Source organism: Oryzias latipes, chromosome 15 (assembly GCF_053564925.1).
Source record: "Oryzias latipes strain Hd-rR chromosome 15, Olatipes_Hd-rR_3.1".
Taxonomy (NCBI): Eukaryota; Metazoa; Chordata; class Actinopteri; order Beloniformes; family Adrianichthyidae; genus Oryzias; species Oryzias latipes.
The window spans coordinates 23,179,509-23,191,860 of record NC_136251.1 but is presented as its reverse complement, the minus strand read 5'-3'; the positions used below and the strand labels follow the sequence as shown (position 1 = coordinate 23,191,860).

General features: G+C 38.9%; 1 protein-coding gene and 2 long non-coding RNA genes across 31 annotated transcripts in view; 1 reads left to right on the top strand and 2 right to left on the bottom strand.

Annotated features, from left to right (window-relative positions):
- kcnma1a (potassium large conductance calcium-activated channel, subfamily M, alpha member 1a) overlaps window positions 1-12,352 on the top strand; it is a 155,872-nt gene that overhangs the window by 128,228 nt on the left and 15,292 nt on the right. For all 29 annotated transcript variants that reach the window (XM_078931833.1, XM_078931852.1, XM_020709540.3 and 26 more), the window contains 3 exons: window positions 166-292; window positions 1,054-1,278; window positions 2,110-2,302. In XM_078931833.1, coding sequence (XP_078787959.1) covers window positions 166-292; window positions 1,054-1,278; window positions 2,110-2,302 — 545 coding nt within the window. The remainder of the gene's footprint in view (window positions 1-165; window positions 293-1,053; window positions 1,279-2,109; window positions 2,303-12,352) is intronic.
- Window positions 4,739-7,027, bottom strand: LOC111948833 (uncharacterized). Its single transcript, XR_002874818.2, has 3 exons — window positions 6,889-7,027; window positions 5,158-5,283; window positions 4,739-4,878 (listed from the first exon to the last, which is right to left on the bottom strand). It is a non-coding gene; the product is annotated as an uncharacterized LOC111948833 (long non-coding RNA).
- LOC144984136 (uncharacterized) lies at window positions 9,057-10,635 on the bottom strand. Its single transcript, XR_013647801.1, has 3 exons — window positions 10,494-10,635; window positions 9,355-9,438; window positions 9,057-9,193 (listed from the first exon to the last, which is right to left on the bottom strand). It is a non-coding gene; the product is annotated as an uncharacterized LOC144984136 (long non-coding RNA).

Genomic DNA, 12,352 nt, shown 5'->3' with positions numbered 1-12,352 from the left:
TTCTTTTCTCCTTTGTACCATTGTTACCAAAAGGCTCTTTGAGGGTTTTTTGACAAGAACATGGAGAAATGATGGGGCTGTACTGTTGCTGGCTAATAAAGTATAACAAAGTAGCTAGTAGATCTTTTTTTTTTAAAGTCAAAATACGTGTGTTTTGTCTTTCAGTCGACACGACCCCCTTCTAATCCCTGGAAATGAGCAAATCGAGAACATGGACATGAACATCAAGAGGTATGACTCGACAGGGATGTTTCACTGGTGTCCGTCCAAAGACATCGAAAAGGTCATCCTGGTGAGTGGAGCTGGATCTCTGAAAAATCCCTGCAAAAAAAGGGTTAGAATGCATAAAACCTAATAGTACACATGCGAGGAGCCAGAGTTTTCTCATTACTATTGCAGTAACACAATCACTAATGTATATTGAAATTTCTTACACTGCCTCTCCGTTGATTCAAGGTGAGTGTTTTTTATACATTTATGTATCTGCAGCTGCGAAGAATCTGTGGACAAGGATTCAAAGTAAACGCAGTTTTGCACAGTTTGCTCATTTTTAAGGCGTTAGCTGACCTCAAAAATGTTTGATCCTCTGAAGCTGTAGTGAACGCTCTATGCACACAGAAGTGCAGTTTTCCAATTAAGTCTAGTCGTTATGGCTTGAGTTTTTCAAAACAAAGGATTTTATATACACTTGTCACTCAAAGTTAACTCCTTCAAGTGGCTAATTTCTATTTTTTATTGCATTGTTTGTTTGGTCTTTTCACTGATATTTTCTTTTACTTGTCTCTAAAATAATATGAACTGCATTTTTCTGCATGGTTTAATAGCTCTTTTTCTCATAAAAATCCCTTTTGCCTGTTTTTAATATTTTTTCATGTCCTAGATTAAGGTCAAATTAAGTGGTATTTTTTTAGATCATAATAAAAATCCCAATAGCTAAAATGTAAACGTTTTTTAATGTAAATTGTTTTTTAAACTACTTTAATTGTGGCTAATTTTTGTCTTTGTTTTTCTTTTTTTTTCTTTTTTTCCGCTGCACCTCTTCATTCGCCGCAGACCCGGAGTGAAGCCTCCATGACAGTGCTGAGCGGCCATGTAGTGGTCTGTATATTTGGAGATGTCACGTCCGCTCTAGTGGGGCTTAGAAACTTGGTGATGCCTTTAAGAGCCAGCAACTTTCATTATCACGAGCTAAAGCCGATAGTTTTCGTGGGTTCCCTGGATTACCTTCGGAGAGAATGGGAAACTCTACACAACTTCCCCAAGGTCTCCATCTTACCCGTGAGTGTTTCAGTTCAGTGGCACATCATCTACGGTGGCCCTGAAGTCCAAGTCGGCAAATAACTCGACGCAAAAACATACTAAAGATCACAAAGCACATAATTAAAAAATATAAAACAAATAACAAGAAATTAAAACTAATTCAAAAAAGACCATGGGAACAAAAAAAATGTTATTGTCTTTTATTTTGTTTCCTTTTTTATAGGAATTGTGTTTTGGTTCCTCGATTTTTGTTTTCATTCTTATAATGTTTTTTTCTTGTTTTTTTGTGTATTTATTTAGCTTTTTCAATTACTTTTGTGAATACGTTGTTAATAGGTTTTTGCATTGAGTGATCTGTTGGTGTGATTTGGACCTCTGGGCCACCGTAGTCGTCAGCTAATGAGGCAATGACATTTTTGAGTTACAGGCATTATGGAATCTAAAGATTGCCATATCAATCTGATCACAGATTATTCAATTAAACAATCACCTTGTGAGGGCTGCGTACCCCCCTCCCTTTGGCCAGAGTGATACATCTTGCAAAGACGACACATATGAGTGGTGAAGCTGAAGTGCCCAACATGGATGGTACGGCTGTTAGGTCTGGCTTGACCCATGATTAGAGGAGAATCCCAAACACAGCCCTCAGCTCCAGCTAGCCTTTACATTAGTCTGTGAATCTCTAATGCCTGACTAGATCAGTGGAATGCCACTGCCTCAAAACAAGAATACTTGTTAACTAATTCCCCAAAGCTCCATTCCGCTCACTTCTTAAATTTGTTTTTCTCTCCCCCTTGTCTGTCTCTCCTCTGTGTTTTGCTCTGTCTCTGTGTTCTCCTCACCCTGAAGGGTACACCATTAAGTCGGGCAGATTTAAGAGCTGTCAACATCAACCTCTGCGACATGTGCGTAATACTGTCAGCCAATCAGAACAATATCGAAGATGCCTCACTGCAGGATAAGGAATGCATCTTGGCATCACTCAACATCAAATCTATGCAGTTTGATGACAGCATCGGGGTCTTGCAGGCTAATTCCCAAGGTAAGAAGTGTCCTATTAGACTCCGCGCTCACTGCTGCCCAAAAGGGACAGGTTGTGGCAGGGAGGGATGACAGAAGTCAAGAGAAAAGGAAAAGACTTTGTATGTGGGTTGGGGGGGGGGGGGGGGTGAGAAGGCCACATAGGAGGGATTGATGTAGTTTGTCAAGTTCAGAGTGTGCTAAATGCTCCTCATCAAAACTCTCTGCAAGCCTGTAGAGTATTATCCATCCTCTGACAGTACAGTGACTGCTACAGATGTGCACATGGAAAACTGTGTGTTGATTGCCTTATCAAGCCTTTAAAGAGTGTTTACCCCACGTCATTTTCTGATGATTTCAGTGTTGTCCCTGGTAATTAGATGCAGCTAAACCTCTTTGCTAATACTTTTTAATGATGTAATCAACATGACTGCGTCATTTGATGTTGTTCCCCCTGATCTGGGGCCTGGAAGATCGTCTGGAACAGATTGTTGATGTTTGCAGACAAACATACCAACCTGGCATCCCATCAGGCCTCATCATCATTAAGCAGCAAGTACAAATCACCAGGCAAGCCAACTCAGCTGCTCCTCATTAGTCACAACAAAACGGCTGCGCACGCACACACGTTGGCGTCTGTGTGCGTTCGTTTCGGCATCCGTGCCAAGGCGGTTTTATCCGCAAACACCCGCCAACAGGTATTCATCAGTTCACGATTAGCTTGAAAGCCCTGCCTTGAGCTCGGCTGTTGTGTTGTGCCACCACTGTGACTGTAGTGACCACAAATCAAGAGATGAAAGTTCAGGAGGCCATTATTTTTTAGTGCAGAACACTTCCACATGTTTTACTGGAGCGCCGATGCTGTTATTTCTCCAGTCAGGAGTGAGTGATATGATGTCAATAGAAATGCCAGCGCAGAACAATAAACAGGGAGAGACTTCGGAGTGTTCTGCTCTGGGGAAACACTCCCCTCCTCGCCAGGTTCGATGGATGGAGCAGAGTTTTTATCAATTATTGGGTTTGACCCAAACTACCCATTTAGGAACGACACACTAACCTGCAGCGCACGCCGAAGAAAATGCACCCACTTAACCAGATGCTGCTGTTGTTTAGGGATTAGGTTTAGGGCGTCCTCCTAGCGTTGCTCTCATTCAGGTGCTATCTGTGGAATTTGGAAAGTGTAAATGAATAAATAAACACGTTCGTTCCTCAGGGAGAACGTCTCACGGCTGCTGTAGCATGTAGGCAGCCACGGAGCATGGCTGTGCCTGCGGGGCTACAGGGATAAGGGAGTATGTAACCTAGATCTCACTTGTCTATTGTACACTGTAGCCAAATGCAGGAAGTGTCAGCCTCTGTGCGGCAGCAGACAGCCAGTCGAGAGGATTTCATGGCATAAGGGTGATGTCAAAATACTACTCTTAGATTTCACGTAGTTTATTTATTGACATAATTCCATACATTGGTTAAAGAGGCAAAAAATGTGGAAATGCTAATGTTCGTATTTGTATGAGTTTCTCCTGAGAGTTGGTTGAGCTCAAGAGAACATTTGTGGAAGAAGAAAATACAATTTAGAGATTGGGAATCACATGCGACTCTCTGGAGCTCACCAGCTCAGTCAGGCTTGCAGCATTTGCACTGTCAGAAAAAATGTGCAAAATTTGTACCTTTAGAGGTACAATGGCTTGTCACTGGGGCAGTACCCTCAAGGGTACAAATGTTGTACCCTTTTATATAGGTGCGTATCTGTACCCTTTCAGTATGTACCTTTCAAAGGCAAATATGTACCTCTGTGGACTAAATTGTACCTTATAGTGCTATGGTACCATAATGTACCTTTAAAAAAGGTACCAATTTGTTCTTTTAAGGGTACTGCCCCAGTGACAAGCCTTTTGTACCCTTTGATGGCAAATTTGTACCAGATACAGCACATTAAAAGACCAGTATACTGTTTATCACATTTATTAAACATTCAAAACAATTACAATTCTGACATTTCACAGTATGAATGTTTTAAGCTCCACAGTGTCACAACAGGATGCATATATTTACAATTATTAGCAATTTTACAATAATGAAAAATCTATATTTTTCCTTCAGTTCACATTGCATTCATTGTAACTATAACCTTAACATTTGATCAATTGTAAACAGCACATAGCACTTCAGTTACCATTTTTAAACCATGAAATAAAACTTGTGACATTAACAAAAGAAGCACTAGACCTCATTCTAAGTACATCTTTCTACTGCATTCTACATTTTCTAAAAATAGACAATAAAAAAGTAAACTTAGCACCAAGTTTAAATGCATAATTTAAATAATAAAATGCATAAATGTGATAAGATAATATTGATACGAATTCTAAAAAGAAGAACTATAAAACACACTAAAGATTACCAAGGATTACGTTTATGTCAATACCTAGTAGATCCTCTGCAAGCATCTCTTCTCTTGCTTCTTTGGAAACTTTGGCTAATGGAGCTTTTCTTTGAACAAGCTCAAGCACCTTTGGCACAATACTGGTAAACGCCGTCCTTGAAGCGCTGGCTTAAACTGACAGGTGATGGATGCATTCGGTCAACATCATCAAACAACTGAAAATTGAAAAAAATTAGAAAATTAATCATTCACTAACTAAAACAAACAAAAGACATAAAACATTCTAATATTCTTTGTTGCCATTTCCCTTTAGTGACCTCATTGTATAAATATTACTTGGCTTGAATGACTATATATTTATATATGGGTTTAGAAAATTACAATGTTTTTACAATTGAGTTAAAGCTGTTAATGGTCATTTTAGTAGATGTCTCAGCTTATATTGACATTCAAAATGTATTTTAAGCTGAGAACTGATTTAAAATGTCACTGACCCCTGAGGTTGTCTTCAAGAAAGGGTACTTCTTTAGTATATCCTCTCGCACCTTGCTGTACTGGATATGCAGGACATTCACATGACCGTCAACGGATGATGCATCCTCACCAATGACAGCAACCACCTATTGGACCAAATTTAAAAGTCCATATTAATAATAAAAAATACAACTGCAAGCACTGATTACTGGGGTTAAAGCACTTTGAGATGATGTTTAAAGACAGTTTGTGCAGAGTGGTTTGGAGTTGATCAGAAATTAACTTCTGAGTTGTAGGCGGGGCTATTGACACAGTAGTTACCCTCTGCTGATGTCCGATCATCCCTTTGTTTACGCCCTCTCCCTCTAGCTTACAGTCCTTCCAACCTAAAACTAACATTAGTGGTGAAACCAAAATGGTGAGCAATATTGAAGCTTTCCAGCCATAGTTTAGCTCAAGCTCAGACAAGTATGATGAAGATGTTAATGGATCTGTTTGTCTGCAGGTGGACGCATCAGAATAGAGCAAAGCAGAGGGACTCTGACCCACTTCATTTCATGTGGTGCGTCACAATAGAGACCTTCCTCAAACTGCATTTATTTTGTCTGTTCCTGCTTCATCCCAATTTGAGTGAATACTCAGATGTGCAGTTTTAAACGTGTTCTTTTAAACGTGCCCATCATGAGAAAAATACTGCGACATGTTAAAAATGGGGGACCCACTCCAATGAAAGTTATTTTTTAAAATGTAGCATTTTTATGATGACATATTGTTATAAGATTTAAGAATAAAACTGTGTTTCTGAATATTTATTTTCTCAAATTGGGATGAATCAGGAGCAGATGAAAAGATGTAATTTGAGAAAGCTTGTAGTTGTTACGTACAAGCTACATTTGGCAGGCTAAAAGCTCCGTGCTCCGCTTGTCTTCATTCTCCTCGTCTGAGTTGGCATCTGGCTCACATCTATAAGGCTGGATAGCTCCAATATTGCACGCCAATTCTGTTGCTTGGGCGTTGTGAGGGACTGTAAGGTAACAGGAGCGTAAACAATGGCATGATGGGAAGTTAAGGCCGGTTAACTCTGCAAAACAGTCCTGTCAAGAACTTGAAGGTGAATTCCAATTGAACTGCAGAAACCATGTCCCAGAAAACATTTTTCCCCCTCAAAAACTGCATAATCAATGTCTGTCTGTCTTTGCATAATAATAATGATGGATTGGATTTATCTGCGCTTTTCCAGATGCTCAAAGCGCTTACATTGTGTCCATTATTCATTCACTCCTCATTCATACTTGGTGATGGTAGCTACGGTTGTAGCCACAGCTGCCCTGGGGCAGACTGACAGAGGCGTGGCTGCCATTTCGCGCCTACGTCCCCTCTGACCATCACCGGGAGCATTCATGCACATTCACACGCCAGTGGAGCCACACTGGAGGCAAGGAGGGTGAAGTGTCTTGCCCAAGGACACAACAACCTGAGCCACTGTCGCCCGTATAGTCAATATCTTGTTAATTATGCAGAGCTTTGTTGAAGGAAATACAGAAGAATTATATGTTTGTATGATGAGGACAGTATTCCAGAATGTATTCAATGTGTTGTGACTTACTCGGTGCAATCTGCTGTTTCCCTAGAAAACTTTAAACTAGTTTGGATGATCTGCCTTACTGCACTGTTTGACAACTAAACTGAATTGGAAAGACAGCCTGACTTTGAATGCTTGAAATGACTTTGTGAAAAGATTATTTACTTACTTTGGAAAGAGAGGTGTCTTCAAGTCTTCGTCTTGTTGTAGGACTGTGTTGTAATATTATGGTGTCATCTGAGTCCACTCCAGTATCTCCACTTGAACTGCTATTGCAGCTGTTTGCAGGACAACTCGGCTGATCTGTCAAAGTATTAAAGCTTTCAGTTACTGTAATATTTAAATTACAGGGCTCGACATAGCCATTTGTCCGCTGGCCCGGTCCTGTTTTTCGAGCAGTGCGGACCACAAGACTTTATTTTTCACTTGTCCGCTCGGGCCACTAAAATATCTAACGGATAATATATTTTTCACCTTTTTCAATAAAGTATATTTTGCGAAAACGTGTAGATTTACCTCGTCTTCATAATTTACTTTTTCTGCTAGTCCTGTGTTCAGACTTCAAGGGTTTCTATGGGAAACCTTTGATCACTTCTCCTTCTCTCCCGCCTGCGCGCGCGCGGCTTTCACTGCCGAGGACCACACGGCACGCGCTCACTACTTTTTTTTTTCAAACTTTATTGAATGTAACAATTCAATACAAAACAATGTTAAACAGCAACAACGAAGGAACAAGCCAGTGGGTTATTATTACATTTGATTATAAATCCGACACCGTCACTGAAGAGAGACTGAAGCATGTCAGAGATGTGGAAGACATGGCAGGAATAGAAAGGAATATGTTAGATGGAGTAATGGGTATAATTAGTAGTATGGACAGCAAGATATTTAATGAATGCATTGAAGATGAAACTGTATGCACTAAGCTTTAAGCTGAAAAACAAAGAATCAAAGGCAACTCCAAATACCTGAATCTCAGACTCAAATGCAGTATAATGTCAAACTACTTAATTTTGTTTTTCTTTACAACACTGTAAGCAGTAAGTATTTCTAGTTAGCTGAATGATCTCAGTTAGACCTGCACGATATGAGGAATAACTCGCGATATGAGATATCAGAGATTAAAATTGCGATAACGATATAATTTACGGTACATAAACAAATAGCAAAATAACCAAATAACCATTCCCATTTCATTGCAACAGTTTAAAAATTATACTCCAAATGACCCACGTTGACATAGGTGACAAACATTTAACATAATAGGGCTCCATCTGATTGGTCAACAATCTGAAGGCGTCCATCCGATTGGTCAAATGCATTAAGGGATTTATTTGATTCGTTAAATGGTTCAAGCTGCCATTAGATTGTTTTAACACAGTTAAGGTTTATGATTAATTGCGATATTTGCCGTCTTTTGCGATATGCATATTGCAGAGCTGGATTTTGCGATAACGATAAATTTGCGGTATATTGTGCAGGCCTAATCTCAGTCATTTATTTTTATTTAGTTTTTCAATTATTTAATTTAATTAAGTAACTAAAGTAACTAAAAAGTAAATGTAACTTTGCAACAGTAACAAAAAGCAGAACGTCAAGGCAGTCAGAGCAGAAAAGTTAATAAAACTTCTTAACTATTGATTACGAATAAATGTGAAATAGTGATTAGAAGCAGCATGAAAACTTCTGAACTAGTGTTACTTACTACACTGCAGTGGTCTCTTCAAAACATCTGAAACAGACTAGAGCAGATTTAAGTTTGATATTCTCTATTTTTAGTCATTGAATAGTGTATAAATAAGTGCTAGATGTCACCAGAATGCACCAAGTTGCACCATATTAAAATTTTCCGGGGGGGCATGCCCCCGGACCCCCCTAAAGTTGCAAGCACCTGCGGAGCGGCGGGTCCCGCTGTGCGCAGTGTCGGGCCAGTAACTTTCAGGCAGGGCCAGTAACTTTCAAAAACTACTGGCCCTGTGGGCCAGTGCAAATTTCTGGGTTATGTCAACCCCTGAATTAGTATGATAGCAAAAACAAAAAAAGTAAAAACAAAGATTTTTAAATACTGACCGACTTAACAGTTTAGCAGATTTATTATCTTGTCTAAGACAGCAATAGGATAAAAAAACTCATACTTATTTGCCCGTGTTTTGTTCTCCACACTATCCTGTCAAATAAATCATTAACCCTCAGACTCCTATTGAGGAAAAAGGAAAAGGAAAAACTCAGATTATTTCCCTTGGAAATAAATTCAGGCATCAAAGGGGAATTTACCCAAAACCATTCAAAACAAAATAGATAAATTACAATTTAAAAGAAAAACTTCACCTTCTGGATTTGTATCTTCGGCCAGACAAATTTCCAACACACCAAGGTTTGGGTTTTCAACAGGAGATCAAAAACCTCCTCAACTTCTGTCTTTGAGTCATCAAACACTTTCAAGTCCAAGGTTGGGATGTTGAACTTTTTGGCAGCTGTGAACAAAGCAAAATTATGTTTAGAATACAGCACAGAAATTATCTTTAAATTAAAGAGGAATTAAAAAAATCTGTTTGCATCACAGCTGACAGTTTATCCACAAAGTTGACTGATTCCTGTAAAGAAAAATGCTGGAAATTGTGATGTTTCCACTCACCGCATTCCCAAAAGGATTTGAAGGTCAGCTGAACTTTAAAACATTTTTTTTTTGGCGTTCGACATGTTCACGCACAGCTTGCATCTTTGGTGGGAAAAAAATAATATATTACAAAAAAGAAAAAACATTACAACACCAAAAGGTACCAACACAGCATTTATTCAGATCTAAGCCCTGTTCCAAATAAATGAATACATTTTAAAATAGTAATGGCAAATATACAGTTCACACTAGCTGCCACAGCAATGTTGCAGGATTTGTAGAACTGCTAAAAAAAAAAAAACACTGACGACAATGCACTGGCTTCTAAGGACCTACAGATTTATTTCTTGAAAGTTCATTTAAAAATAAATATTTTTTTTCTGGTTTATAGATGAGTTTTTGGTATGGGAAATCGTGACGAGTATCTGGAATCACGGACCTCCATTTAAAAAAAATAATCTGCAGGAGAATGTTCAAAATCAACAACACAGTGTAAACTTCGCTTGACCAACAATGAGCGATCATGACAACCTAAACAGTCTCTGTCACTGTCTTGCATTCGATAAATGGTGGCTGCGCGCGCACAGCAGCTAAGGCAGGCTGACATATAAATGGGAAGGACCGCCATACTGCTGTGTAAAAAAAAATAAAACGTTATTGGACTCCTACACATTACAGATTAAAATGATTAACGCATTGAATTCGCCGGACCTGATAAATATCAGTAGGAATTATGGAGCTGGTCATTTCAAAAGTAGCTGGCTTCCTTACTAAGAAAGACAGAAAGACAAAAAAAAAAGGGGGGGGGGGGGTAGGCAACAACAACCGTGCATAAACGCCAGCGTACATCGGTAAAACGGCGACAAAATTATCTAGTGAAAAAAATGTATATATTTCAATGTATTTAACGGAACGCGGTACAACACCAATAAAAACAACAGCTTCATTTATTTAATGGCTGCATTTAGCTGAACTTCAAACGGCTGAGGCTAACCGTTAGCAAACTAACTCCTGCTCGTAGTTTGCAATCTCCTCACAGGCACATACACGGTGGAATAGCAGCATTCCACTACACAAAAGTTATTCCTTACAGATAAAATAACCGAACCCGCTTAAAACAAGTTTCCAACTTATTTTTGAGCAATTAGCAGACTTACCTCAGTCACAGCCTCTGTCTTCCTCCGGCCGCTGTGGGATAACAAAATGGCGGAAGAAACGAAACTTAAGAAAGTAGAGTGGGCGTGGTCTCGCTGGTTTACTCCAACATATTTCCTCTACGTTTTTACACCTACTTAAATAAAAATTACTGATGGTAACTCCGAAAAAAGTACTCTCTCATTTTTCCTGTGTAGGTACAAAAGCTAAAAGGTACTAATATGTACACTTAATGTAACGTAGTAACAGAGAAATTTACTTTTTTTATGAGAATGCATGATTAGAAAAAAAATAACTTAAATTAACAGCTCAAAGACTAGAAATTTAAATTGAACTTAGGCCAAGTTAAAGTACACCATATAAGGTTAAAAACATCAAATAATTTTGTTTACATTGTGCTTTTGCTCTAAATTAAATATAAGTATATTTTTACTTATATATAAGTTAAAGAAAAAACAGGCTCACACTAATACATGTTTAAAATGTATTATCTTGATGCTCTGCACAATCAATAAAATATAATTTGCTTGTGTACTGTTCAGAACTAGTCATAAAAGATATGTGGTCTCTTAAATATATTTGGTTATTTAAATAAATAACCAACAACGTATTAAATGATTTTGGGTGACGTTTCATACACTTTGAATTATTACTTTTGTCACACAAGTTATTGTACCTTTGTTTGTGGAATAAAGGGTCCAAATATGGGCCCTCTGATGGTTGGAAACATATTTGTACCTTTTTTATCCTTAAATGGTACATATGAGTACCCTAAGGTGTAATTATGACTCACTTAGGGTACAAATTCACCATTTGTACCCTAAGTGTTCACAAACGTACCCCAACCGTACCCTTTTTTCTGACAGTGTGGGCTCTAACCTAACATGTTGTGAAAGCAGCACAGCAGTGGGCCTCTCACCAACAGCGTCTACTGGTGAACGCTCTGCACAGAGCAAAGGCCATTCCCAGATATCTTCATACTGTCTTTGTGTTTGCCGTGATGCAAGAAGAGCAGCATTTAAGAGGCAAACCCGTTCTTGCTGCTCTCCTGAGGAGTAAACATCCTCCTTTATGGACAAAGATTATGTTCCTGCTACCTGAGATTTTGCTCCCTGGTTGACTCGTGTTGTCAGACTCTTGCTGTTTCCTAGTTCGGTAATTGTTGTAACAGAAGTTTACGCTCCTCTCTGATGCCGCATGTTGGGGGACTTTCTGCTGTGTGCCAAAATGTGTGCTGTCCTTTCTTTTGCAAAAGGCTGAAAGATCTCTTTTGTAGTGTAAGCAGCTCATTGGCTTGTCTTGACAGGAAAGGGACAAACACCCCCTACACGCACATAAACACACAAAATTTCCGATCCTTTCAAAACTTTGTGACCTGAATATATTCTCTGCATTATGTTTCCTTGATGGCGGCACTATAAGCTGACATTTTGCTGTAGTCAGCACTAAATGATGGATGTCAAAACACAGTTGATGCATTATGCATATAGCATTACAGATTTAAGGTGTTTACTTGTCACTTTGAGGAAATGCAAAAATGTGAAGTCATGTGAATTCATCCTCCTGTCACTTGCACCTGTATTTCATGGTTCTGTGCAACGCCATAAAAGGTTTTCAGGATACTCTTCTCCAATTTTAGTGGAACAAAATGAACAGCATCTAAAATTGATGTGTGCCTGTTGATGGAGGGATGTGAATACTAAATAAGTCTTAGCTGACCCCTAAAAGCAGAGTCGCTGTGTTGCAACTTTTAGACAGTTGTTCACTTATCCCTTCTTTTTTTTTTTTTTCTGTCAGTCCACAAATGTGAATGTCAGTCTAAGAAAAGAAGCCTCCTGCTGAGGGAGCACTATGTACAATA